Here is a 27,552-nt window from a genome sequence, read left to right as displayed (position 1 = left end):
AGTTCCCACCATGCTGGCCACCAAACGTAAGTCAAAGCTATACCCAGTGTGGGCAAGTCATACATGTACGTCAGTATGACTTGCCCAGCATATCACCAAAGTAAGATATAAGGTGGACAAGCTGTCAAAGTTGTTTACATTCCAAAACATGATATCTGCACCAGTTATGAGAATTCCCACACACCTACCACCTTCAAAATGCACTAAAAACCCTTAATCCATATCTGAAAAATATGTACTCACTTAAAAAATAAAATTCTAAATATCCACATGACAAATTCAGCTGTACATGTCCATTGTACATGGCCCATAAACATAACCTTTCACTTCAGACCTTAGACACATGCACAAGGCCTTGATAGCAGTGACATGTGCAGTCAATAGCCCAATTGCATGCTGAACAAGCATGGTTGGGAGTCCACATGTTCATTGACCTGCAAATGGCTGACATGATGATGTGGCATTTTGGTGATGTCATGATATGAACAGTCAGGGATACAAAGGGATAAGCATCCTAGGTTACATAACCAAACCGGAAGATGCAGCCTACATGTAGGTCTAGACAATAGGTGGATTAGCGGCCATTTTGTCTTCGACATGATTTTATTCATGTGTCCTTATACTTTAGTACACAAATATATAAGTTAACATGGTACAGGTTTACAATATTAAAATTATATTTTGAATATACAATATATTCTGTAGTAAATCGATCAAATGACGGTGATTGTTCAGGTATTATATGCTTGATAAAATTAAACTGTCTGACCAGCTAGTATTCTCCTCCGCCGTCAGTGTGATTCCAGACACACCACGTACCGTGTTGCGAAGGTGGAGGAGACTAAAGCTGTATTGACGAACACGCATGCGTTAAAAATGATGTACAAATGTAGCCTACATGTAGGTCGAACAATAGCGTGACGTAGTTTCCGGCATTGTTCCTATGCACTTTCACCCTCCTGTCACAGTCTCTGTTCTGTTGGGTATTGGTAGAATAACACATGTCTCTATGAAAGGTCCAAAGAAGGGATTGTTTTGTCAGACATTTTGAGAGCCAGATTTGATCAACACCATTTGAAGCATGGTGTAGCTTACAACCAGGACACTTAATTTCAAGATATTGACTACAAATTTGGACCAATAAATTTCCAGAGACAAAATACAACCAAGGAAGCTTACTTCAAAGATGTTTAGGGCAACAGTGACATGGTAAGTGAAATAGTCAGGGAAGAATAACTTGGTGTACATTTGAAATGTAATTTCTGGTCTTTGTACATGGACTTCATGTCTCCCTATTCTAGACGCATAAGTCAAAGCTTGAACGCTGTCCTACATGTATTTTGGACAGTCTAAAATTTTGCTGAAGTGTACTTTTAGCAACATTTTTGATGTGATCGGCTGTGTTTACTTCTGAACTTCCATTGCTTTACACGGTGTCATGCTTCAGTGAATCCGACTAGATTTTGAATGCAAAGGTCATGAAGGTCTCTAGCCTAGAATGTGAAGCTATCGGTGACTCGGTGAGCAAATTCTTGGCTAGACTTCTCGAGCAAATTTTTACGTGAGGAACGGTAGGCCTATACATGTAACGGTAAGAAGTGTGATATTTTGTTAATAAAATTTGATAACTGTGTACCCTGGACCAGATAGGCTCAGGAGCTACATTGTAGGAGCCTCAGACCTTTAATTGTTACTGAGAAGGCCAGTGGAAATCGTAGTGACAGAGGTGTGAGTATCTCGGCTAGAGTGAATACTATTAGTTACCCGTTTGTTCATTTAAATACGGGAAAATATAGATCTATGGTCTGGTGCCGTATTCCATGAAGCCGAAGGCTGAATGGAATATGGCACCAGACCGTAGATATTTTCCGGTATTTCGTAAGAACAAACAGGGGGTAACGATTTTATCCTTTAGTGAAATATGAATTTTATTATCTTCCGACTTGTTTGTAAACTTTGTTAAAGGAATTTAATTTGATTATCTTACAGAAAAGTAGGCCAGTTTCTTCTTTGCTTGAACAGTGCAGCCATGCCGCGCGTGAAGTACATGTATGCGCGCGAGGCTTATGATATCGCGCGAGTCGTGTAACGCAGGCGCGCGTGTTAGGATTACGCAGGTAATACGGGAATACTGCCTGTATGGTCATGTGTCTTATGGTGGGACCCCAAAATACCTGGTGGCGTTACATTTTTCTCTCCTCTTTCTGATTTAACTTGTTGTCACAAAGCTATTCTTGGTCCAATTGCATCAAGTTTGGGCTCATTATACAGCTTGATTATTCTAATTTCCAAATATGTTTCACAATTTGGAATTCAAAGTAGTTTTAATTAGTGAAAAATATTAAAATGTTAAGGAAGATAAACCTGGTGGATAAGTGGTAGAGGATAAGTGGTAGAGGAGTATGTACAATCTCTATGGCAAATGCTTTGAAGACATGACATCTTTTTGAATTTTAAATTATACCATTGTCAAATTGTGTGCTATACATGTACATGCAAATCATAGCTCAAATGAAAGCTTGTTCATTCATTATTCATATTCAGCTATTAATTTTATCTAATCATGTTTACAAGTATTCACAGAGAACTGCAAGTCACAATAACCACAAGTTTTTCCTATTCACTTACACACAAATACCAAGATTTTTAGTCACAACATGCGTTTTGGCTTTCAATTGTTGTATCTTGAGAATTATACACCCTAAGATAGGAAAAGTATACATTTTTGGAAAGCTTTTTACCCCAGGAATCTAAATATGCAGTTAAAATAAATGTAGGATACACTCTAAAATACACTTTTGAAAATATTTTCAAAAATGTAATCAACATTTGGTGCATAAGTTACGTATATTTTCACACCCTGTATCACCACTTTGGTCAATCATAACATAGCAAAAGTATACATTTTATTAAAGCTCATAGTGTGGCCTGTCATCAAATTAGATTTTATTTGAGGTATTCCATATCAGTTAGCAAATGCAATAAATTATCAATTTACTAGTAAAATTGAATTTTTTCATGATATCACCCTATATATTCTTACGCACAGCTGTATTTATTTTATTTATTTATTTATTTAAACTTTCTTTAGGCAGGGTAGCCCCTTCAATGACAAAGCACTGATTTCCAAGGAGGCCATGCAACCAACTACATGTAAGTATACCAACTTAAATTGTGCATAGTTGTATTCCTTGGAACATAAGCTTTCCAAAAATGTATAGTTTTGATGGTGTGAGATGTATAGTTTTAGATTTGTATCAATTTTAAGTGAAGAGGAAGACAGATTATCAAAATCAGTACTTGTAACGCAAATTTGCCCCACCATACGACACATGACCGTATATAATATTAATTAGGAGTACGCAGGTAATACGGATTTTTAAGTGGGGTTTGACCAATGAGATTGCAGAATTCTTGTCAACTAAAGGATAAATGTGTATATTCCGTATGTATTAAACTCGCAAGTTTAAGTTACGCAAAATCAGAATTAACTGATATTTTGGGAATAAGCTTTTTTTGTGGATATCTACTACCAGTGTTCGAAATAAGCACTTATCCTCTTGTCCTCTTGTCCAAAAATCACTGGGGACAATCATATTAAGCTATGTACTTATCCCCTGGACAACCACTATATTTTACCTCCAAAATCATGATTTATAAAATATAAAATTTGACATTAAATTTTGACTTTTGACTTCATATTTGATTGTAATTTGTATTGTAATTTGTATCTTTAAGTGAGATCTTTTGACCACACTGATAACTATTATAATATGATGTACGTGATGTCCACTTGTTTAGCATGTCCAGTTCTGAATATTTTTAATTTGAGTTATCCAATGGTGGCAGTGCTTGAGATCCGCATGATAAGAATGGCAAATTTTGAAGCTTGCACAGGTTTAGCAATTTGTGGCTATGGATTTTCCAGAACAAAAGACATCAAACAAATTTGATTTTTTGCACTCATAAATATGACACATTTTGGGGACAACCAAAATGTTTTGAGGACAAGCAGAATTTATGCTTTAGTTATCCTCAGGACAACCTCCATATTTTCCTTATTTCGGACACTGTCTACTACTGAAAAATGTCATAAAAAGAGGATGCTGGGATCACGAAATACTCCTTTAATCATGTTAATAATACTGGTAACTACATGTACATGTAATAATTAATATTAAAACTGAGCATTCAGTGTCTTGTGTCTGACTCTGCAGTTTACTTCATCATCATGCATCGAATTTCCCATGCATCATCATGATCGATCATGAAAATTGAAATGCTTACAATACAATGCTTACCAGAAATTCATCAATCACTTTACTGGAAACTTCATTTGCTACTGCCGTGCGTATATCATGGTTTTAATCACACAGTCTAGACCACATTGCGCTCTTAATTTCAAACCTAGTAGCTAGAAGTAAGCTTATAATTTGGCAATAAAGCTGAGTTGTAATCTAAATCTGCTTTCTTCTCTGCTAAAAACCCATTTGACCTCTGACCCAGGTTAATGGTAACCTCATACCGAGGTACACCCTTCACCCGGCAGCATACACACACAACGCTGCGGTTCTAGAAATGAGGAAGTCAGAGGTTAAGCATGCCCCTGTTTTGATTTGTCTGAGCAGTAATGTTTGATGTAAGCTTACAAATTTGCAATGCAAGTCAGTGAAGGTCCGGGGTGAAGGTAAGAGTCAGTTCTACAAATTCGAACGTTTGAGGACTTGTTCTCAAGTTGTAAGAGGTGCCATTGGAGGGTGTCTTCAGTGTGTGGGTAACCTGATTGACAACCTCATCGTGACATCGGTCTCTGGCGCCGGGACACAGTAGTTCACCACGTAAACTTGTAAGTGTATATGGCCACGCGTTTTGAACTCGCCACCCAAAAATGGTGGTTTTGTTACGCTTTTCCAAATCGAGACTCGTTCAAATTGTTATATCTCTGCTTAAACAAAAGGTATTGAAGTGTGTTTGGTGTCATGTTGTAGCTAAATGTGTGCCCTAACAGACCTCCAAAGGAGAATTGTTTATCAGCTAAGATAGTGGAGTTAGAGTTGTTTGAGTTCAAAATGACCGAGGTGGGGGATGAGGCGGTGGCGGATGAGGCGGTGGCGGTATGTGTAAAGTCTATGGGAAATAAAGATTTTGTGTGTGCGCGTTGAATCAACTGATCATATCCATATGGGCTACAGACATGGTTAAGAGCTCTTTTGAAAGATTATTTATTCTGCTAATTGTTTTTAATCATTTTGAACTCTTTATGATTGGTTTAGTCTATGAAATGCACACTTTTATGTGCAAAACTACCTGTTTTCATATTAAACACTGTAGTAAGCAATGCGGATGTCTTCAAAATCTAAAAGTTGCCCTAAATTTTTAATTACTTATCCTATCATAGTCAAAGTTTACATTTTCTGAGAGGAAATTTGATGAGGAATCTAAATATGGACTTTTTTTTGCTGTATGGATTAGGGTAAAATGTTTCAGTTCAAAATATGTTGAATTGTAAAAAAATTCGAACATATTTTGGGACACCCTGTATTCCGAGATTACCAAACAGCTGTGATTTTTTTTCTTCCAAAGTCAGTAGGCTCCCCCTAACATCTAACCAAACCAATGCAATGTTGTTTACTTTCAGTTTATAACGGCGTTTGGCGGATAGGTCAACCGAACATAGACGAGACGTCCTCATACGTGACACCGCCAAACCCGTCCCTCAACATTTTAGAGGGGATAGTCATACCATCACGGACCTTACAGTTACCGCTCTCACCCAAGTGCATAATACTCACAAACGGAAAGTCGAGGAACAACGATCATATTTAATCTTGGCACACTTCAACCCAATGGGATGAACATTCAATTTAATGTCTTCAACCTCAATATTTAACTTTTCACATTACTTTCATCTTTTGCATTTCCTTTCTTTTCTTTTCTTCTTTTCTTTTCTTCTTTTCTTTTTTCTTGTCTTGTCTTCTTTTTTCTTTTCTTTTCTCTCTTTTCTTTTCTTTTCTTTTCTTTTCTTTTCTTTTCTTTTCTTTTCTTTTCTTTTCTTTTCTTTTCTTTTCTTTTCTTTTTTTTTTTTTTTTTCTCTCTTTTCTCTTTACTTTACTTTTCTTTCTTTATTTCCTTCATTTTTCTTTGCAGTAATTTTGATTTTGACCTTTTGCGTGTCTTCCCCTTTGCGTCGCGATAGACCTCGCAAGATTTCAATCTATGTTTTCATCAAGACGACTCGCATTGCACGACTCCTCACGCAGCGTTTCTGTGCTCTCCTCTTCCTTTGTTTTCCGCACGCAAAAGGTCATCACTTGACAAAGGGCTATGACCGAAAATTCGTGGTTAATTTTGCTACGCAAATAAATCTATACAAATGTGGTTTGACACCAAATATTTCTGCTCTTGGACTCTTTTACTTATCATTATTCAAACCTACGCAGCCACAACCTTTTTATAGGTCATATGGTGTTAGACTACCTTCACGATTGGCCTATACACTGAGCTGCACTATATAATTTGGCACATATAAATCAAAAATATTGTCAGTTTTTGACTCAAGACGCAAGCTAGTATCTCAAAGCGCAAACTAGCGACTATCATATCTGTTAAAAATATATATTAAAGTCCAAGGAACCACATCTGGTTTCTATACGAAATCATTTACGGGAGATATTCATCATTTTCAAACCCGGTATCCAAAGATTTATTGTCTGAATATCAATCGTGCATAGCACATCCACGTGTATCGATCCCGTGTATTCATTTCAGTGTCCCTTGCTGTATAGTGTAATTATTAATCGGGCGATGTCGGTGTGCGGGATCGGTCTAGACTGCGGAACTCAGTCCTCAATGCTACATGTAGTCAGTCATTTATCTTTTGGTCGTTATATGACTATCATTTGAGGACTGAGTTGCTATGATATATCTTCCGAGGAGCAATTTCAGACAATAGCTGGGGATTAGTGGGGCAGAGGTTATCTATTGAATCCTTTCATGACCACTGAAGCATAGTCAAGTCTGCCAAGGACACTCGGCACAATGAAAGACCATGTCAACTCTCGACAAAAGAATGCATGCATGTCAAAGGTCATACGACACCAATTTGGTGTTTGTTATGCTCCTCGAAATTAGTACCTTAAGGTCTTCTTAAGTTCTATGTCTGGCATCGGTCATCCACTCACTTTACGTACGGGTCCCATCAAAAAATTTTCGGTATCGGGTGAAAGCTCATATTTTTCTCATTTTTAAAACAATATTCAATAACATGCTGAAATTATGTTTAAATTGGTATATTTCGAGAATCATCAAAAACTGTCCAATTAGTCTCAAATGTGGTATACCATATTTTAGACTAATTCAACAGTTTTTTGATCATATCTTCGGAAATACACCAATTTGGAACTCCTCCTAGTCCTAATTTCAATATGTTTTTAAGGTTATTAATTATTTTAAACTGTTGTGATTTGGTAGTTCACAGCATCTTACTTAATGGTAGTGAGCTTTGGCAAAAACTGCATTGCTCAATTCATAGCGAGCGTGTAGAAGAATTAAAATATCACATATACTTTTATAGGTGCTGTATGTGTCTGGTTCTTGAGTTACGTTGTAAAGAGGACTGAAACAACAACACTTTTGTAAAACGTACATAACTCATTAACAACAATAAATTAAGCAAGTTTGCAAAGTATACGATTTGTAGAATGAACCAGTCCAGGGCTCGAAAAATGTTCATACATACACGCTATGTAACGGCGCGCGTGATTGGTCGAGAGCCGGGCATAAACAGCGTCCCGGATGTGAGATCGCCGGGTAAGGAAAATGAAGGAAAATTGTGTTTTTTAATAATGTTACTGGCAGTTTTTTGTTAATATTTTCATGAAATAAGAATCCCAAAATGTTCTGGTATATATACATGTATGAACGGGGTTCATTCATATATTTTCATGACTAAATGGTTGTTTATGCCTCGCCGCAAGCGCCCCTCGGGCATAAACAACCGCTTAGTCATGAAAATATATGAATGAACCCCTAATTAATTTCCCAGGAAGCAAGCTAAATTTCCCATAATTTATAGCATGTTTTTATATACAAAAAAGACACAATTTCCCTCCAAATACCAAAATTTCCCTTCAAATAGGCAATTTCATGAAATTTTGAAAAGCTTGCAGGAGCTCTGAAATTAGTTTAATCTGAAAGGGCTTAAAATTTAGAATAAAATGAGGGGTCTCCCACCCTTGTACGATTATCGGTTCAAAAGTTACGCGTAATTTATTATTCGTGAATTATGGCTATTTTGATAATATATATTAAAAGGGCATTTCGTGATCCACAGCCTCATCCCCCCACTTTTCTCAAAAAAAGTTGAGATTTTTAATATCACTGGAAACCTCTGGCTACATAATGTTTATACAAAATATTTCTTGCAGATTAATTCGTTTAGCAAAGATATCATGAAATTTGAATTTCGTTCTGGTGCCCCAGAACGAAATTACAACGTATTGTCTATGGAGCAGTACTGTAATACACATAATCATGCATAACTCACAAACTTAATATCGGAATCAACTGAAATTTTGGGAATATGCTTTTTTCGTGGATATGTACTGAAAAATGTCATAAAAAGAGGATGCTAGGATCATGAAATACTCCTTTAAATAGGTCAAAATGTAGTGACCATGCACTAGATACAAGGCAGCCTATGTAATAACATAGGGAAATTAGGGAAGTTCAAATTCCAACATTTCCTGGGACTTTTGCAAAACATCAAGTTGTTAAGATCTAGATAATGAAAATCGTCTACCCTTAAATGAGAAAAATATGATCTCTCATTTGATATCAATTTATTACATGATCATGATGATTATCAATATCATTTTTAAAAATAAAAACACTGTAGACTACCAAAATCATGCTGTATAAAAATGTCAATAATTCCATAAGGCCCTTCACAATTGATTCCGAGTTTACTGTTCAAGATTTTAAAATTAGGATGAGGTGACTTTAATTATTAATTATCTATTATTTTCTTTATTTAGTATAATTAGTTATCTCTGTATCTGTATCTGTAGCAATACTGCTCAACGCTTCAGGTGAAGCCAGACGAACAGGAAATGGTTGTGCACATGCGGAATGCTATTTATTGTAGTTGCTTTGGGTGGTTGGTTGCTTGATTCTTAAATTCTTTTGAGTCTTGTATCGTGGTGATGTGGTAGGGTAGTTTGTTCCAGTCTTGTACTGTCCTTGGCCAGAACGAGTACTTGTAGCAGTCCTTATTTGCTGTTATAATTTGATATGAGTTCTGATGAGAGTGCCTAGAAGGACGTTGGACCGGCAGAAGGAGGTCGTCGATCGGTAGGGGCAGGAGACCTCTCTAGCCTTGTGGAGGATGGTTAACCTATTGGCTGTTCTACGATCTTTAAGAGAACACCAATCCAGCTCCTTCAGCATGTTCGTGACACTACTAGTTCTTTTGTGGTCATGCATAACAAAGCGCTCTGCGCGACGCTGCACCATCTCAATTTTGTTACTTAGGTCCTTTTAGTGGCTGTCCCACACTGAACTGGCATATTCAATGTGGGGACGTACAAGTGACATGTAGGCATTTTGTTTGATTTGTTTGGTGCAAGAGTATAAGTTCCTTCTAATAAATCCTAATTGTCTGTTTGCAGATGATGTGTTGCGGTTGATGTAATTTGACCATGAAAGATTGTTGGAAATCTCAACTCCTAGGTAGGGATGGCATTTTGTCTCTTCTAAAATGCTGTCTCCCAGTTTGTAATCAAACATTTTAGTGGAACGTGCATGGGTGATCCTCATGACGAAACATTTTTGGATGTTGAAACTTGAAATGTAGTTGCCAATCGTTCTGCCATTTGACAAGTGTGTTTACATTTAGGTCATCCTGGAGTTGAACATGGTCATGATTGTGAACTATTTGCCTATAGATAACACAATCATCGGCAAAGAGCCGGACTTCAGACTGTATGTTTTGTGGCAAGTCATTGATATATATGAGGAATAGCAACTTTAGGTCCTAGCACCGTGCCCTGGGGAACGCCAGATAACACATCTGTCCAAGCCGAGTGTTCACCCCCGACAACGACCCTCTGTTTACGGTGCTTAAGGAAGTTTGCTATCCATGTGTGGATGTTATTGCGAATGCCATAGTGTTGATACCGATTGTGTGATACCGTATCAAATGCCTTGCTAAAATCCATAATTACAAGATCAGTTTGTTGTCTGTTATTTAGTGAAAGGGCCAGGTCATGGGTTGTTAAATAAAAGTTGTGATTCGCATGAGTGGTTGCGTCTGAAGCCATGTTGTTTTGTGGTGAGAACAGAATGTTTATCAAAATGATGCATGATGTGTGAATGGATGACATGTTCTAAGACCTTGCAACATATGGGTGTGAGAGAGACGGGCCTATAGTTCGAGGCAGCTGTTCGGTCTCCTTTCTTGAAAATCGGGCTAATATTGGCACTAAGCCAATCAGATGGTAGTTCGCCAGACTCTAGGGATCTTTCAAAAATCATACATAATGCCGGGCTATCTCCTCAGCTGCAACCTTGAGTATATAGGCAGGAATACCATCAGGCTTTTGAATCTTGATGTTCTGTAAGAGTTTAGTGATGCCCTCTTGTGAAATTTGAATGTCTGGTATTGTGGGATAATTGCTAGGTCCTAATGTTGGTAATTATCAACCCGTTTCGTTTTTAATGGAGCCGGCATTTAATTATTTTATTACTATGCTTACTTTTACACAATAGTATACATGTAAGGTGCAGTTATGCTCTTTGTTTATTCATCATTATTGTTTATATAAGATTCATGTTAGAAATTAGCAAGTAAATGTCATTCAAAACTATTTTAAAGGAGAAAATGCAAAATATAAATAAAATAATTAAATATTTTGCAATTTGCAATTTTGGACGCGGGCGGTTAACAGTAAACTAAGAATCAATTGTGAAGAGCCTAAGGCTGCGATCACATAGAAGTATACGGTATTCGCTATACAAATGTATACTTAACGCTCATTCGATCAGGCTGAGTTCACATAGTATACTCATATGTGAACTCAGCCTGAACGAATGAGCATTTTAAATCGTATAATGAATACCGTATACTTGTATGTGATCGCAGCCTAAGGAATTAGTCACATTTACAAGGAACATTTGTCGTGTTCTTTTTTGCATGAATGTTTGAAAGGGACGACATTTTATGTTATAGGTAAGTTTTAAAGAATTTGATTTTCCAAATATGTGACATGATCAAGGGGAATGAGTCGGATGTCGCTAATATTGATTTTGAGATATTAGCAAAGAAAGTGTTAAAATTCGTTTGTTTTATACTGTTTTCAGCGATTGATAAATTGACATAACTTCGCAAATAAAAGTTGTATCAACATGGGGCTTTCAGTTTCTGAAAGCTCTAAATGTCCTTTTTAGAAACATACATGTGTAAAACTCATTTTTGACCAGGGTCGACATGTGACTCATTCCCCTTGATCATGTATATTCATTTATATAAATGTCGCAGATGCAGAGTGAAAAATTAGTACAGCTTGTCTGTACACAGCGCAGTGCGATAATACATATACGTACATGCATATTAAATACATGTATGTATGAGAGAGGCACTATACATGATTAGGAAGAAGAAGAATATTAATATTGACAATAATTAACAACCTGTTTGACCTCTCCATATATCGACCTCTCAATGAGTCCCGTCACCAGACTATGACCAGCCACTTCAGTCTTCAGCCAAGAGTATTGAATCTTCTTTTAATGTCTGTTATTGACCATGCTTCACTTCCATACATTAGTACAGGAACAACATAGCAGTTGAGTACCTGAATTCTGGTCTCTATACTGAGGGCACTGTTTTTTAAGATCTTGTCCAATTTTGAGAATGCAGACTTAGCCAGTGCAATTCTGTCTTCTTGCAATTTAACGATAAACCTTTCCTCTCACTTTCCTGAACCACCACATCAAGAAGCCTTTGCAGATCCTCCTCAGACTCAGCTAATAAGACAGTGTCATCTGCATATCTTATGTTGGTGATGTTATGTCCACCTATATGGAGACCATTTTCCAAGGGTGGCAGAACCGGGGGCCAGGGGGGCCAGTGGCCCCTCCACTTTTTTGACTGGGGGGGGGGCCTGCCCCCCACACTTTTAACCCATAATGTGCTGTGTGTCACATGTCTGGGTGAACATAAATAATCAAATCTCTATTCTAGACCCTTAACATGCTTAAAGAAAGTATAAAAATGATGCATGAAATGGCTTCAATTGGACCTTCATGTTCATCATGTTCATTTTGCACAATTTTCCAACTCCCCTCCCCTGTGTTAATACACAGTGTGCAGGCCTATGGATAAACAAATTTCCCTTTTCGCTTCTGCATTGGACACCCAACACTAAAAGCAATAATTTATACTGAAAACTTTCCACGAATGGCTTCAATTTGGCCATTCATTTAACCCATTTTCAGATTTTTCAAACTAAAATTGTACACAATAATAGTTGCCAGAATGGTCCACCAAATGGCTTCAATTGGGCCTTCAGTTTGCAAAAGTTTCTCACTTCTGAGGGGGGAACCTCAGACACCCCCCTGCGTCGCGCAAGCGCGACGCGATGGCCGCTTCGCAGCCATTATTTTGATTTTTTACATCACCATGACTGCCCCCCCACTTTCAAAATCGTTCACGCCGCCCCTGCCATTTTCCTTTTCTAGCTCCCTCAGAATCAGCTCACTGTAATAATTAAAGAGATCTGGTGACATCACACATCCCTGTCTGACTCCTCTCTTATTATTTCTGGTGTGACTGCGCAGTAAAGCGGCAAGCGGCAGGAAAGTAACCATTCTAGAACCCTAACCCAAAAACGTAAAATTTAAAAAAAGCAACATTTTAGCACCTGACCTTCATGATAGCCAGTGGCGTAGATTTCTTTTTGACATTGGGGGGATGGGGTTGGAAAAAATTTCTTGAAATATAGTAAATTCAGCACCTTGGCGCGGAAAACTTTTGACATTTTTATTTTAAGCTAAACTGTTGAAATATGGTGCAAAAATGGAATAAATCCATGCGAAGCGCAAAAAAAACTTGCACTTTGGGGGCTAAAATGGTCAAATATATGAGGTTAATTTGGTCAGAAACCCACGTACAGGCGTTAACATGTTGTATGGACCACCCCTCTGGCAAAATGTTGTCCCCCCCATCCCCCCGGATCTACGCCTGTGATGATAACGCAGTAAGAGGTGCTAATTACAGTGACAGGCGCTGCTGCTTTTTGCCAGAGTAGCACCAAATTACTACTTCTGTTGACATGCACGCAAGAATTCAGACTTTCATCACCGCTTGAAAGGTGTGCAGAGTCTGAATCATCTATTGCATTTTGTTATTAATATTATTGGTAAAAAATTGTGTCTTTTAAAATTTCTGTCTGGCCTGTAACTTTAGTCACAAACCTGACTAGCCTGACTGGCTAGGGCTGAAACAGTTAAGGCCCAGGCCTGGACAGGGGCTACCTAGTTTATAGATTCAAAGCTATTTATGATCAACACAATGATATGAAAGTGAAATACACCTTAAAGTTTAGTTCAGTGAGTTTTTTTGTTGTTTTGTTCTTTCAGACTGAATGACAGTATTAATTTCCTCAGGATTAATTTGTAGCAGATAAGGTGCAGTGGTGTACCAATAGAGCATAGCCCTACACAATAGGACATCCTGTGGTGAATGGGCTGTCACAATGGCATCTCTGTTCAGGGCATATAACAGGATACTCAATGCACATCCTTTCAAGACACAAGTTGTCTCCACAGGTATGTCTCACACATTTTTATCATTTTACAGGCAAGAAATAAATTGTTGTGTTACTATACCCAACCCAACCCAATTTTGGCAAAATCTTGGGTCTGCTTTTTTTTTGTTTCTTTTTTTGTGAAGAAGTGAAAAATCTAGAAAAATCACTTTTGCTTGGTTAAAATGTCAAAATCTGGTCAAATATTTAATAAAATTTGTTACTGCAACCATCCAGAACCTAATCCAGTGTAAATTTATTATATCATAGTATAATCATACTCAATGTCTTCTATTTTAGTATACATTGTGCTGTCAACAACAGTTTCAAGTACATGCATCTGTGTCTAGAATCAATGATGAGGGCCATTCCAAGCTATTCCATGCCAAATCAACAAATTTTCTTTACCCCTTCAGATTTTGCTGACACTCATATTTTGATTTTAGAAAAAAAGATATAAAGTTGAAAATTGTTATTTTGGATGATTTTCATCCAAAGAAGGAGAATCTAGCCTCAGCAGTGTACTCTCAGCTACTTACATGTATGGGTCTCTTAAAACTTCTTTGTTTCGTAACAATTTCATTTAATTAATTTTCAGACCTCCCTTCATACCCATAAATAGACATCAGAAAATGTACAAACTTCATGTTAATGATTAACCCTAGAACTACGAAGGAGGGGGTTGTACCACCCCCTATCCTTTATGACTTTTTACTTGCGACATTATGTATGGAATGTTTGTATTTATTTTGTTATTACCGGATAGAGGATACCCATTAGCTATACATTAGTACCAAATATAATGGTATATGACGTTTATAATTGAAATTTCAGGAGGAGGGTCGCAACAACCCCACCCCCCTCCTCTTTGTAGTTTGTGTTACAAAATATGGCTCAGTAGTTCTAGGGTTAAAGTCCCATTCAGTGATGCCAGTGAACAAATTAAAATTGTCTATAAATTGCTTAAAAGTGAAGGAAAAGTCATTCCAATTGTCATTTGGTATTTTTGAAATGAAAAATTTGACAAACTGAAGCCACATATAAATACATGTAGCTAATTTATATACTGACTGTAGGTCTATATAAATTACAGATTCATGTGAATGCATTATTTTGTACAGACTTTGGCTATGTTAGCAAATCTATGACAATGACAAAAGGTACCAAAATCTGAATTTTGATGATTTTTAGCTCATTGCGTAACACAATGAACTATAGGCATAGTCCAGATTTCTGTATGTTTTTTTCTTTCTCTTGCTACATCGTTTGAGCAATGGATCTGGTAATTTGAGGCGCGATCTTTGCATGATTGTTCATGATTGTTACTTATTTAGCTAGGAAAATTCGGACGGAAAGTGTCATTTTTGGAGCATTTTGTTACGTAAAATTTTACCAAATTTCATGGAATAGTCTCCTATGCAGACAGTTTGTGGTGCTTTTCATATTACAAACACTGTACAAACTCCTTGATCTGGCGATTTTGTAAAAGAGATGTTGAACTTTACTGCTTCAGTGCGGCTACAATGTTTGCTTTTCAGTGTTGCTTTGCCTTACATTCTGCAAGTCAATAGATAAAGCACCAATTGGGCTCGTGCTGTGTATAGGCCCTTACTTCTGTGCACGAGCCATGAGCAAATAGTGTCTCAAATTCTCCCAATTTGGGCTACCAAATTGTTGGTTGGCAACCCTGACTATGAACAAACATCTAACTCATTTATCACATATCTTGACCAGTCACTAAACCCAATTAGTTATGTAAACATTTACTCAAGGTGAGTAGCACTTTTTCAGTGCCTGGTATATCAGTATATGGGACCATGACAACCTCTCTCTGAGGTGGAATGTTTTAAAATTATTGTTATTCGATTTGTAAGGAAAAGTAAGTATGTTTTGCCTGTTCAACGAACGAAAACTCGTGAGTATTACCAAAGTTATGTTTGAACTAATTATGACTTTAAAAGTTCTAGGTATAGGCCTAAATTTAACAATAATAGCTAATATACAGCATCATATGGTCAGCAGAAGAAAATTACATCACCTATGATGTCATATCAGTGTCCTTGACCGGGGGTCCTTACTCCTTGACCACTGAACAGCGTGATATCATGTTGATAACAGATCTATAGAATCAAAAATCAGATTCTCAACAATCTGTGATCATATGGACCCTATTGATGTGAAAGTAGTTATCTATCATATCCTGTGTCGTTTTATGGATAAAAATGACTCAAAATGTTATTGATGAAATGGTTGCTATCATAAACATCAGTTTTGTCTTTTCAACGGGAAAAATCCGATACAAAATAAAGTTTTTAGGGCCTAGCTATAATATGGGCATAATTTATTCATGTAGGCCTATAGTATTGAACAATGTACCCCATTTGACATGCACTTATAGATAAATAAATTGTCTTACTTTATTAATTTAATAACTTCTTTATTATAAATAAAATGACACATAACTTATGTGAAGTCACTTTCTATCTTTTTTATTTGATTCATAAAATTACATTCAACAAAATGATTGAAGAGAAAACACACAAGGCAACTGGGCAGACTGTTATAGAATGGAGTAGGTAAGATGCCATGTCCATAGCTTCGCAGGAGTTTCCGACTAGCAATCAACATGATCAGCACATTCAGAAAAACACAGTTTAAGAGTGAAGATTGTAGTGAGTAATCAGTCTTTTATAAATGTGCTGGCCACTATCTATTATAATATAGTCCCGGGGGGAGGGACACACTTTAGAAGTGACGGGTATGTGCCTACCGGCGTCGCGAAGTTGGGGCCTATCAGGTACAAGGCGTCATTTAAAAAAGGGGGTCATTGGGTACAAACAAAATAAAAAAAGGGTGTCATTGGGTATAATATTTTGAAAAAAGGGGGTCATTGAGTATAAGATTTTAAAAAAGGGTCATCGGGTAAAAATATTTGAAAAAATGGAGCAATGAGGTTTGAGAATACTGAAATGTGTTTTTCAAAGTTGGCAGCCCTGTATACATAGCTATACATGGCTAGTTTCAAGTTTTTATTTGGAAATTGCTTTTACATCAGTGGCACTCATCTATCCGATGGTGCATCCAAGGCATTAAATATACAAACAAAACTGTATTAAACAAAATAAAATCAAAGGATACTTGACAAGCAAAAGGTACAAATAAATAAATGCCTTGAATAAATAAATATTTTGAGAACCATAAGTATATTTTCAAAATGCTGATTTGTGCTTGATCACAGCACTATGGTGATTTTGAGGTTTGGGAATACTGAAATGTGTTTTTCAAAGTTGGCAGCCCTGTATACATAGCTATACATGGCCATGCATAGCTATCCATGGCTATATATAGCTATCCATGGCTATACATAGCTATCCATGGCTATACATAGCTATGCATGGCTATACATAGCTATGCATGGCTATACATAACTATGCATGGCTATACATAGCTATGCATGGCTATACATAACTATGCATGGCTATACATAGCTATGCATGGCGATACATAGCTATGCATGGTATTCCTGACCATAACCCATAACAAATGAGCTACAGCACCAGTGGTGCTCTTGTTATGATTGTCCGGATGAGCAAATCACTGAATGGGCCTTTTTAAAGGAGCCAAAGTCTCTCCCCTGAACCATAAAATATCATAACCCTTGGGTTGAAAATACAGCCAATAATGGGTTTTTCTCTCTTTAACACTACAGTTTGAGTTATTATTATCATTGCCTTACAATTTCATCCACTATAGGTACAATCATGCTCTTTTCTGATATTTTCGCTCAACAAGTTGTGGATAGACGTGGCTGGAAAGGGCATGACTTCGCAAGGACATGTCGGCAAGCTTTGATAGGCTTCTTCTTGGTGGTAAGTATAATGTTACCACATGTAGTCAGAGGGTTGGAGATGAATTCTTGGAGATGGGCAGGGATGGATTTAAGCGGTGGCCCCGCGCCAGTGGATTTTGCGTCGGGCAGTAAACTTTTAACAATGCTGGCCCCGCGGGCCACTAGATTTTTGAGACAAGATATGATTAGTGATATGGACATTATGTACACAGTTTCTGCTCTGCCTGACACCTGTAATTTATATCTTTATTCAATGATTTTTGTTTATTTATATTCTTATTCTTGCGTTGCTAGCAAAGCAAGTTGGAAATATACGGCCACTTTTTACGGTGATAGTAGGCCTACGTACTACTTTTAAGCTCTTTTGTGCTCTATCTGATGATGATAGCGATACCGCACATGCTGCATATTTGAACCTTCGTGAACTTTTGGAACTCAAAAAGGTAGGACTACCGACTGAACTTGTGTTAGTGATATACTCTCTACATTGAGTACAAAACTAATTAAAAGGTTAAGGTTTACTTGACTTTAAGCATCGGCATGTCCTGGATCTATTCCTGCAGGGGGCTCAGTGGGGCTTTCAGAGTTATGCAGGGGGCTTAATGGCTAAAATCACTAAAAACGGCTGATATACATGATTTTTAACCAAGTGCAGGGGGGCTTCAGCCCCCAAAGCACTTTTCCATACACTCGGTTAGTTTTGTGGGGTTTATTATCGAACCCCAACGGTTTTAGCTTGTATTGATATTATTTATTGACATAGGCCTAACTGTTTGTCATTTTAAAATTTCAAAATAATCCCATTCAATTACACGGTTGACAGCGGAAATGTACTGAATTTAGAGAATGCACAGCGCTCACCACCTGCCCCAGCTGGACACACCACTGTTAAGGGGTCGGATAGCGATGTTTCCACATATTTTTTGTGGGACCTGAGAGCACATCAGACATATCGAATTGCATTTTTGAAACGAAGAATGTCCTTCTACTATCTGTTCAATTAGCTTAGATTCTTGAATTTTTAAGATATTTGAAAAAATAAAAAATTGTGATCAAAGTCATCAAAGAAAAGTGTTAGCACAGCCTTAGACCTAACGTGATTTATACTTTTCAAATTCTAAAGTTCAATTTAAAACCCCATTTCTTTTCAGTTTTGGTATTTTCCGCGATATTTTTATAAAAAGCCGTAGAACGTCGGGTACCATAAACTTTTTTGAATCAATCCATTTAGAGCAATGGGGACGAATGTCATAATGCGATGAGATAGTATTAATTCGACCATCCGCATCAGGAAGTATTGTCCAGCAAAATAGCATATTTGCCAGTACGCCTTGAAACCCTACTGTTGAAACATTACGTTATTATTTATGAACTAATGTTTTCTAAAATAGGCCCAACTTATGTAAATACATTCCTTGTGTATTTATTTATTTATTTATTTATTTATTTATTTATTTATTTATTTATTTATTTATTTATTTATTTATTTATTTATTTATTTATTTATTTATTTATTTATTTATTGTGCGAATGGGTCTGAGAAGGTGTAGACCTATCTAGGCCTATTATAAAACTACACATTTATTTTCAATTTGTTATTTCGTTTTGTTTGTTCAATACAAAATATGAGAAAGACATTTGGAAACAAAAGAACTTTTGTACAAGAAAATATTATTTTAAAACAATAAGGTTACAGAAAACAATTCTTGTAAAGTCACTGTATCTGAAAATGTCAAGCGAATGCTGATATTCTTGGGAAGGAATGATGGTACATGTATTAAACAAAACTCAATTTACATTGTAAACCAGTTGAAATAAGAACGAAATCCATGATTTTAATGTCATTTATTGTTTAGGAAAAAAACAATGCTCAGAATAATGTTATGCATAAAACGTAATCGCGCTATATAATTTCGTGTAACAAAAACCGGTGGACCATCATCAACTATAGAACCTATCCAATAACCGGAACGGTATAACAATTGAAATGCCAGGACAGATTGGTGGACAGATTGCTTTGCTAAATTGGATAGGGGCTATGCCCTAAGTTGAGAATGGACCGTCCCACTCGATTTGTAAAAAGGTCGCGAACCCTTTTGGTGGACCTAAGTAACTGCCTAAAATGAGGCAAAATTGAAAAGAAATGGGGTTTTTACTTGAACTTTGGAATTTGAAAAGTATAAATCACGTTAGGTCTAAGGCTGTGCTAACACTTTTCTTTGATGACTTTGGCCACAATTTTTTATTTTTTCAAATATCTTAAAAATTCAAGAATCTAAGCTAATTGAACAGACAGTAATATCAAATAATTTAGATTTTTTGAAATTCGCGACATAATACACATTTTATGCCAAATGATTAAAAATTGATATAGATTTTTCCCCAAAACACACAAAAAAAATTAGGTCCTTTTTTTTTTTTTTTTTGGCCAGTAGAAAACTGAAACCTAAGTCTGTCCCTGGAGATGGGCATCTCTGGAATTGCGATTCATCGTTGAGTTTTGCAGTGTTTCAACCGGAAGCTGTGGCCTACATGTATAGTGGCATGAAAATAATTCATTCAGAGGTTTATCTTCATATATGACTCGTTCACACAGCGGTATTCCAAGGATTACTTTGGGAAATCATGAAATCCCCTACATGTGTTGGGGGTACATTTGAGGACATACACTGTACTTTGGGATTGGACTCCTCATACAATTCACATCGCGGATTTCCTCAAGCTTTATTGCTTCAGAATCTTGTTGTCTATGCAAAAAGCCTTCCATAGTGGACGTGGTTTGGATGTAGAATAAAAGTTCATGAAATTCTTTTCTCTCACATGGTTTATTATAATTTAATCAACTTAGGCATTTCAATATACCGCTGTATCAGACTCATCAAGGTTAGCCATTACTCTTTGTTCACCTTTCAAGGCATTTTTGTTTTAAATAGAAAAGAGGTTACATCCAAAACTTATCAAAAACTTCTTTCACCCGATGGAACTTGGGGAGCTGCACAGATAATTGGTGGATGTTACAATCTAAGTGCGGATAGGTCTGCACCAGGTTCGGCTGCAACTGGCCTAGATGATGTGATCTGATTGTGATGATTCACCATGGCAGCGAAATTACAGCTCTTTGAATCCTTCAAGATCTAGCTGGAAAAAGGCGCTTAGATATAAATCCGAAATTTATTATTATTGTTATTATCCATCAGATCAAGTCAAGTTTACTCTTTGTTTTCTCATGATTTATTTGTAATCAGGGTCCAACTTTGACAGTTTGGTACCGTACAGTGGACAGAGTATTTAAAGGAGCCCCCAAAATTGCCCTTCTGAAGAAAGTCGCTGCTGATCAGGTAAGTTAACAAGAATAATCACAAGTGTTTGTATGCCTGTAGTAAATCTTAGAATTTCCAATCCTGGTTGTGGAATTATGACTTATTACACAAATTTGTGTAGTCATTTGCCATTTTACTCTTGTAAGTCGGCAGCCTTTTATTTGACCTTCATACATGTACACTAAAGGAAAAAAAAGCGCAGTGATTTATAGTGTGCGACGCACAGGCACAATGCCTAGACGTTGATCCACAAGCCTCAGCACACTTTACAGATTGTCGCTGACCACTACGGCCCACATCATTCCACAGACCATTTAACAACAACACAGGGACTTAGATAGTAAGAACTAATCAGAGTAAATGTTAGTAAAATACAAGGTGTGCATAAACATTGTGTAATTGCACAGGCGCGTAGTACATGCAGGGGTTTTCAAATATATGTTCCTTTTTCTTGCAGGTTGATGCATTTATATTTGCTTGTATTTTTCAACATTTTAGTGACAGTTTTGTTATATTATAAATGATTTCATTTGTACAAAACCAAAATGTAACTCACTATTGACGGTTTCACCTATCATGGTCGATAGGCATCATCAGGATGAATGTTGTAGATCCTTACTTCCGGTTGGACGTATCCATCTACAACCATCATTCTGATGATGCCTACTGACCATGATACATGTAGGCGAAACCGTGACTCAATAGTGAGTTACATTTTGGTTTTGTACAAATGAAATCATTTATAATGTTTACCAACAAACCTGATGAATCTATTTAAGAGTTTTGTTATAAAATAGCAAAAATCAATTGTACTGAGATTTTGATGCATGCACTCCTAACAAGTCTAATTATTTTTGATTATCTAGTCGTGATTAGTCAACTAGTTGTGACTTTTTGGTGTCAAGGACTAAAAAATGTTGAAGTCTTGCAACCCTTGTATGCACACATTCATGACAAGTCTTAATTGTTTTTTATTGTCTTTTATTTCAGCTGCTCTTCGCTCCGCCATTTATAGCCCTCTTCTTTACAGTGAATGGTGTTTTAACAGGGATGCCACCAAAACACATAAAAGAAATATTATCAAAGGTATGTGTCATCATGGCAATGCATAAAATTATAAAAATGCTAGCCGAGTCATTAGGAGAGCTTTTACAGATAGCAGATAGACAGACTGTATCAAAGTAATGTACCAAGAAATTTATTAGTAACTTTCAAGAAAATATGAAAAATATAAAATCAATTGCATTTGGAATGTTGATTATATTATCAATTGAAATGGTGCAGAAGTACTACTTGATCTTTTATTTGAAATACATGTATATCATTGTTTCTTTTATGTGTAATTTGTGATAATGTCCTTTCTTTAATCGAATGAAGAAAGAAGATACTGTAAATTTCACTTGCAACACAAAATAGTTTGTACATGCAAGGTTCAATTCACAAGCACTTCCTAGTCTCTTCAACCTCCAGTTTGATTCTGCTCGTTCTTTACACACTGTTTCTGAATGGCTATGAGCATCAATAGAATAGAATTACATGTACATGTAGTTGGATCCGGGACTTCTTCAAACGGAAATGTATGTTTGAGTTCAGTGGAGGTTGACTCCATGTGGCTATAATTGCGACTCATGAATATAAAAGTAGCCGATTTCAGTCATTAACCTATTGGCATCCTCATTACAAATATGCTTGATGACGTGTGGGAAAGATGTTAGCCAATCAAAAAGGATGGCAGGTGGTTTATTTGGAGTGAGTGGAATCTGTGGCTGTGGTGGAAACTACAGTGCTTCCATGCACTGTGCCAAGCAAAAGACAAATTTGTAGGTGGTCATCATTATGCTGTAATGGTAATGTGGAAAGGTTCTCTTAGCTATATGCGGGGCTCACATTTCAGTGATGAAGCACTCATTTGTTATTACTTGTTAATTGAAATGTTGCAAAATGTGTCCAGAGTATTGGCCAATTAAAGGAGTATTTCGTGATCCTAGCATCCTCTATTTATGTCATTTTTCATTAGATATCCACGAAAAAAACCTATTCCCAAAATTTCAGTTGATTCCGATTTTCCGTTAGTGAGTTATGCATGATTATGTGTAATTTACGCTGCTCCATAGACAATGCGTTGTAATTTCGTTCTGGTGCACCAGAACGTAATTCAAATTTCATGATATCTTTGCTAAACGAATTAATCTGCAAGAAATATTTTGTACATAAACATTATGTAGCCAGAGGTTTCCAGTGATATAGAAATCTCAATTTTTTTGGAGAAATGTGGGGGGATGAGGCTTTGGTTCACGAAATGCCCTTTTAAGCTTCATATTATGCGGTCACATTCTCATCAAATTTGGTATAATTATGTTGGGGTTGTTCACTCATTTTCAGAATCTCATTTTTGGCACAGCAACATCCAAATTGATATAATGATATTAGAGTATGATCACCTCATGTGCTGTATAGTTTTCTATATTTGCATATTTATGAATATAATTGAACTTATTTGCATATTTTGACTGAAATTCCATTTACCCACTCTGCAGCCTACTTACAGTAAGAGATTTCTTACATGGTATGATGATAGACTATGATCACCTCTTGTGCTGTATACATTTTTGTCAGGTTAATATTTGCATATTTATGAATCTAAATCTCTGAATTTAAATCTAGATTAGAAAGCTAATTCTTGTTGTTTGTGTATTGTTTTGCAGAATTACATTCCAACATTAATTACAAATTATAAGGTAGGTCATTATGATTTAAGATGTTTATTAAAGGCTTAATGTACGATTTCCTTCAAATTTTAAATTTGTCATTATATACTCAAAATGCTGAAATAATACTAGTAATAATGATCGGGAATGGTTTCTGTCCATTTTGAGCTGAAATAACGAGGTAACGTGAAAGAAACACTGCTTGTTATTTTGGCCGTTTAACACGCAGTTCTATGGTAGGACATAAAGTCATAATTTCTTGAATTATGACTTTATGTCGAACTTTGCTCTGTTTACCTACAAACACAACAAATTTGGCTGATTCCATTTAGGTGCAAGTTGTGACAGGTGTAAACATTACAAATATGCCAAAAAATCAGGTTTGAAAAAAATTAACCAAATTCATATTATAAGATCGTACATTATGACTTTAAGTCTGTTTATTAATCAGTTGATAAGAGTTATTTGTGAAGACCAAAGGTAAAACCAAAACTTGGCAATCAAGTTTCCCGCTCCAAAGCAGATGGATGAATAACATCATAATTGCTTTGACTTAAATCTTCTGGTGAAACTGTATGCAGAAAAACAAGTTTTTCTTAAATTTCTTTTGGTCTTGACAAAGGACTCCAATTGACTGTGTAACAAGTCATTAGGGTTATTTATTTAAGCTTGTGGATAATGGTATGAGAGGAAGAATAACAGGCAAACTCTGTCCAGGGAGGTAGCCAACATCTGTTTTGTGCAGTAACTATGGTGACAGTTCTAATCTTTGCTATCTCTAAGGTTTGCTATCTCTAAGGTTCGCTATCTCTAAGGTTTGCTATCTCTAAGGTTTGCTATCTCTAAGGTTCGCTATCTCTAAGGTTTGCTATCTCTAAGGTTCGCTATCTCTAAGGTTCGCTTTCTCTAAGGTTCACTATCTCTAAGGTTTGCTATCTCTAAGGTTCGCTTTCTCTAAGCCTAGGTTCGCTTTCTCTAAGGTTCACTATCTCTAAGGTTTGCTATCTCTAAGGTTCGCTTTCTCTAAGGTTTGCTATCTCTAAGGTTCACTATCTCTAAGGTTCGCTTTCTCTAAGGTTCACTATCTCTAAGGTTCGCTATCTCTAAGGTTCACTATGACTAATTACAAAAAAGGTCCTTTTATTACGCAGTGTACAACTAGTGTAAGCATGCCATTCTATATCAGTACACAATGTTATTCACTAATTATATTTATAAGCCAAAGAAACTGTGGGTGGGTGGGGGTGTGTGTGTGTATTATTACTAATGTGGAGTTTTAGCATTTAAAGGTCATATATATTGCTTGGACAACATCATATCATTGGCAAGCTAATATTATGAAGACAATGAAAATCAATTTTGCCATGCAATCTTGCCATGGAAATCAATTTTGCTTCTAACGGGGGAAGGACCGTATATTTGTGTACCAGGCAGCATTTTACAAACACAATTTCTCTTTTTTCAGGAGAAATATGAATAACAAAATTGCAACACGTGTCAACTTGTAATGTAATAATTATTCTCTTCAAATGGAGTTAAACTTGTTTTTGCAATATATATGCCCTTTAAATTACAATACTTATGTGTACCCAATTTTACAGATATGGCCTGCTGTACAGATGTTCAACTTCTATTTAGTACCATTATATTACAGGTACGTAGAATTCTTTGGCCTCAGTTAATTTAATGAGGAATGATAACCAAGCACCATGCACATACAATCTCAGACATTAATTGACTCATACTTGACCCTGCATAGTCAGTAGATTTAATACAGAGTATTTGATTTACTTTGATCATTTTTTCATCTCTCACATTCTCACAAAATTAATTTTGATGATTATTTTATATTTTGTTTATAGTTTTATTGTTTCATGTAAATAACTTGTCATTCTGTTTTCTGTTTTATTTTCAGGGTTTTAGTTGCACAGGTTGTAGCCGTTTTCTGGAACACATATTTGATATGGAAAGCCCATGACCATCCACATTTAGAATCGGACCCTGAAGTAGCAATTGTTTCAGACTAGCAATTTGTAGTTACAGTGCTTTATGATATTGTGCACGGCATGCATTTATTGATTGCTCATAATTCTGGCCAGTCAGGTCCTGACACTGTGACACAGATACAAACCTAGATAGCTAATGGACCAATCACGGGACAAGCTAGCTGGAGGAATGGCAGCTATATGCAAATTAGGAGATTGATGTTCAAGCCTGTGACATCATTTGTTAACAAAATTATTTGTGCCGAAAAATATCGAGCATTAGCACTTTTCTTTCCATTAGTATTATATTGTGAAGATTAATCATATAGCTGTGGTGTTAGTGCAATATGTTAGGAAAATATTTAGACCAATGACACCATGTTGACACTGGCTAAATAAGCTATATTTTCATTCACAAGGGTGACAGCCGCCACTGACAGTTCTTGTCACACTTTCACCTTTCTATTATTTACGGACAACTTGACCTTTTGAGATCATTTAGTAGACTTTTTACTAGTTTTTTTTGTTTTGTAAGAACAGTTTGCCCTTTGAAAAGTGAACTTTGACGTATGTGGTGAGAAACTTTTGTGGAGTGGCGGTGCCTGATTACCGGAGGGATCAGGATTCAGGACACGTGGCACAAGCTTAACTGTCTCCTAGGAGTAAAAGTTTCAGTGTTGGAAGTTACAGTATGACAACAAACATGACAAAACCAAACCAAGCTCTGTTAAAATATGAACCGTAGAATGTAATGAAAACTCTACTGTGAAAGTAGGTGTCAGCTCGGTATATTAAATGGTTGTTGTGATTATTTTTATAGCCTTGAATGATTGGAATGTCTCTCTGTCTACAAGCACTTGAATCCGTGATCGACCTAGACCTAGATTGATTTCAGGAGGTGCAGGCATATCAAGCAATAATGTGTGATTTGCATTAAATATAGATTTGATTTTTACTCGAATATTGTTTGTTTTCACTATCAGATGTTTTAATTTTGGGTAGACAATTGAGGTAAAACCACAGAATTAAATCCAGAAGAGAACCCGGACTCCTTGTACCACCACATACTACATGTATATCGCCATCAGAAAATTGGGGGTATTGGGGTCTTTGCCGACTGTGAGCAGGAACAATTGTGCATCTCATCTGAAGCATTTAGGTATCGCTTGCAGGTTGCATCAAGTCTCTCAAATGCACCCATCATCCATGTCGCCCTCACACGACAATGATTGCTTTGAGCCCATTCCGAGCGAAAGCAAATCTGTTTGCTCCATGTGTGTATCAAGATGACAGTCAGTCAAGACCTGGTTCTCTGGTTTTAATTCTGTGGATTAAACAGAAAATTGATACTCCATTCCAGCGCCAATGTGGTGATTGTCGTTCACTATTTGCATCAATACTTTGGCGAATAAAACCAGGATCTTCATGTTTTTTTTATCAATCCTAATTTGACTGTTTACTTAAAGTATCTCATTGAAGATTACAATTGTGCACAAAATTGAAATTCAAGTAAAATGCAGGGCATCGTGAGCAAATTGTACATTATGGCTCTAACGGTAGTTTCAAGCATAAAAGCAAATTTACAACACTGTTTTATACATTGCACAATCACCATCATTAAAAGTTGTTACTTGTAACTAAGTTTGCATGTCATATGACACATATCTGCTCCATGGGGCCAAAGCAGGCATTTTTGAAAATTGAGTTACTATAACTATTACCTTATGCAAACATTAGGCTAGCATAAAAACACCAAAGGTCTAGCATACTTGGTTCTGAAGTTTTGTGATGACAATGTAATTTATTGTCTCGCCTGATAAGGCAGGAGACTATATAATCACTTTTCCGTGTGTATGGGGGTGTGTGGGGTGTGTGTGTGACAAA

The 27,552-nt window shown here is 36.5% G+C and overlaps 2 protein-coding genes across 2 annotated transcripts in view; one reads left to right on the top strand and one right to left on the bottom strand.

The window, feature by feature from the left end:
* Positions 1–4,480, bottom strand: part of LOC140144598 (F-box/WD repeat-containing protein 2-like) — a 28,978-nt gene extending 24,498 nt beyond the window's left edge. Inside the window, exon 1 of the mRNA XM_072166415.1 lies at positions 4,302–4,480. The gene's annotated coding sequence lies outside the window, so the exon portion shown is untranslated. The remainder of the gene's footprint in view (positions 1–4,301) is intronic.
* A 93-nt stretch (positions 4,481–4,573) lies between these two features.
* LOC140144599 (mitochondrial inner membrane protein Mpv17-like) lies at positions 4,574–26,629 on the top strand. Its single transcript, XM_072166416.1, has 8 exons — positions 4,574–4,674; positions 13,639–13,827; positions 17,559–17,674; positions 20,901–20,993; positions 21,966–22,061; positions 23,681–23,713; positions 25,285–25,337; positions 25,599–26,629. Exons 2-8 carry the CDS (start codon positions 13,755–13,757, stop codon positions 25,708–25,710), a joined length of 576 nt encoding a protein of 191 aa, XP_072022517.1. The 5' UTR covers positions 4,574–4,674; positions 13,639–13,754; the 3' UTR covers positions 25,711–26,629.
* The last annotated feature ends 923 nt before the right edge of the window (positions 26,630–27,552 follow it).

This window comes from Amphiura filiformis, unplaced genomic scaffold (assembly GCF_039555335.1).
Source record: "Amphiura filiformis unplaced genomic scaffold, Afil_fr2py scaffold_65, whole genome shotgun sequence".
NCBI classification, from domain to species: Eukaryota; Metazoa; Echinodermata; class Ophiuroidea; order Amphilepidida; family Amphiuridae; genus Amphiura; species Amphiura filiformis.
Note: the sequence above shows the minus strand (reverse complement) of the source record. Positions and strands in the feature narration are given on the sequence as shown.

Bases quoted from the DNA above. Each gene is read 5' to 3' on its own strand.
- LOC140144599 (XM_072166416.1), top strand. From the start codon at position 13,755: ATGGCATCTCTGTTCAGGGCATATAACAGGATACTCAATGCACATCCT. The intron at 20,994-21,965 runs GTAAGTTAACAA...CTTTTATTTCAG, and splicing joins AGAAAGTCGCTGCTGATCAG to CTGCTCTTCGCTCCGCCATT. The intron at 22,062-23,680 runs GTATGTGTCATC...ATTGTTTTGCAG, and splicing joins TAAAAGAAATATTATCAAAG to AATTACATTCCAACATTAAT.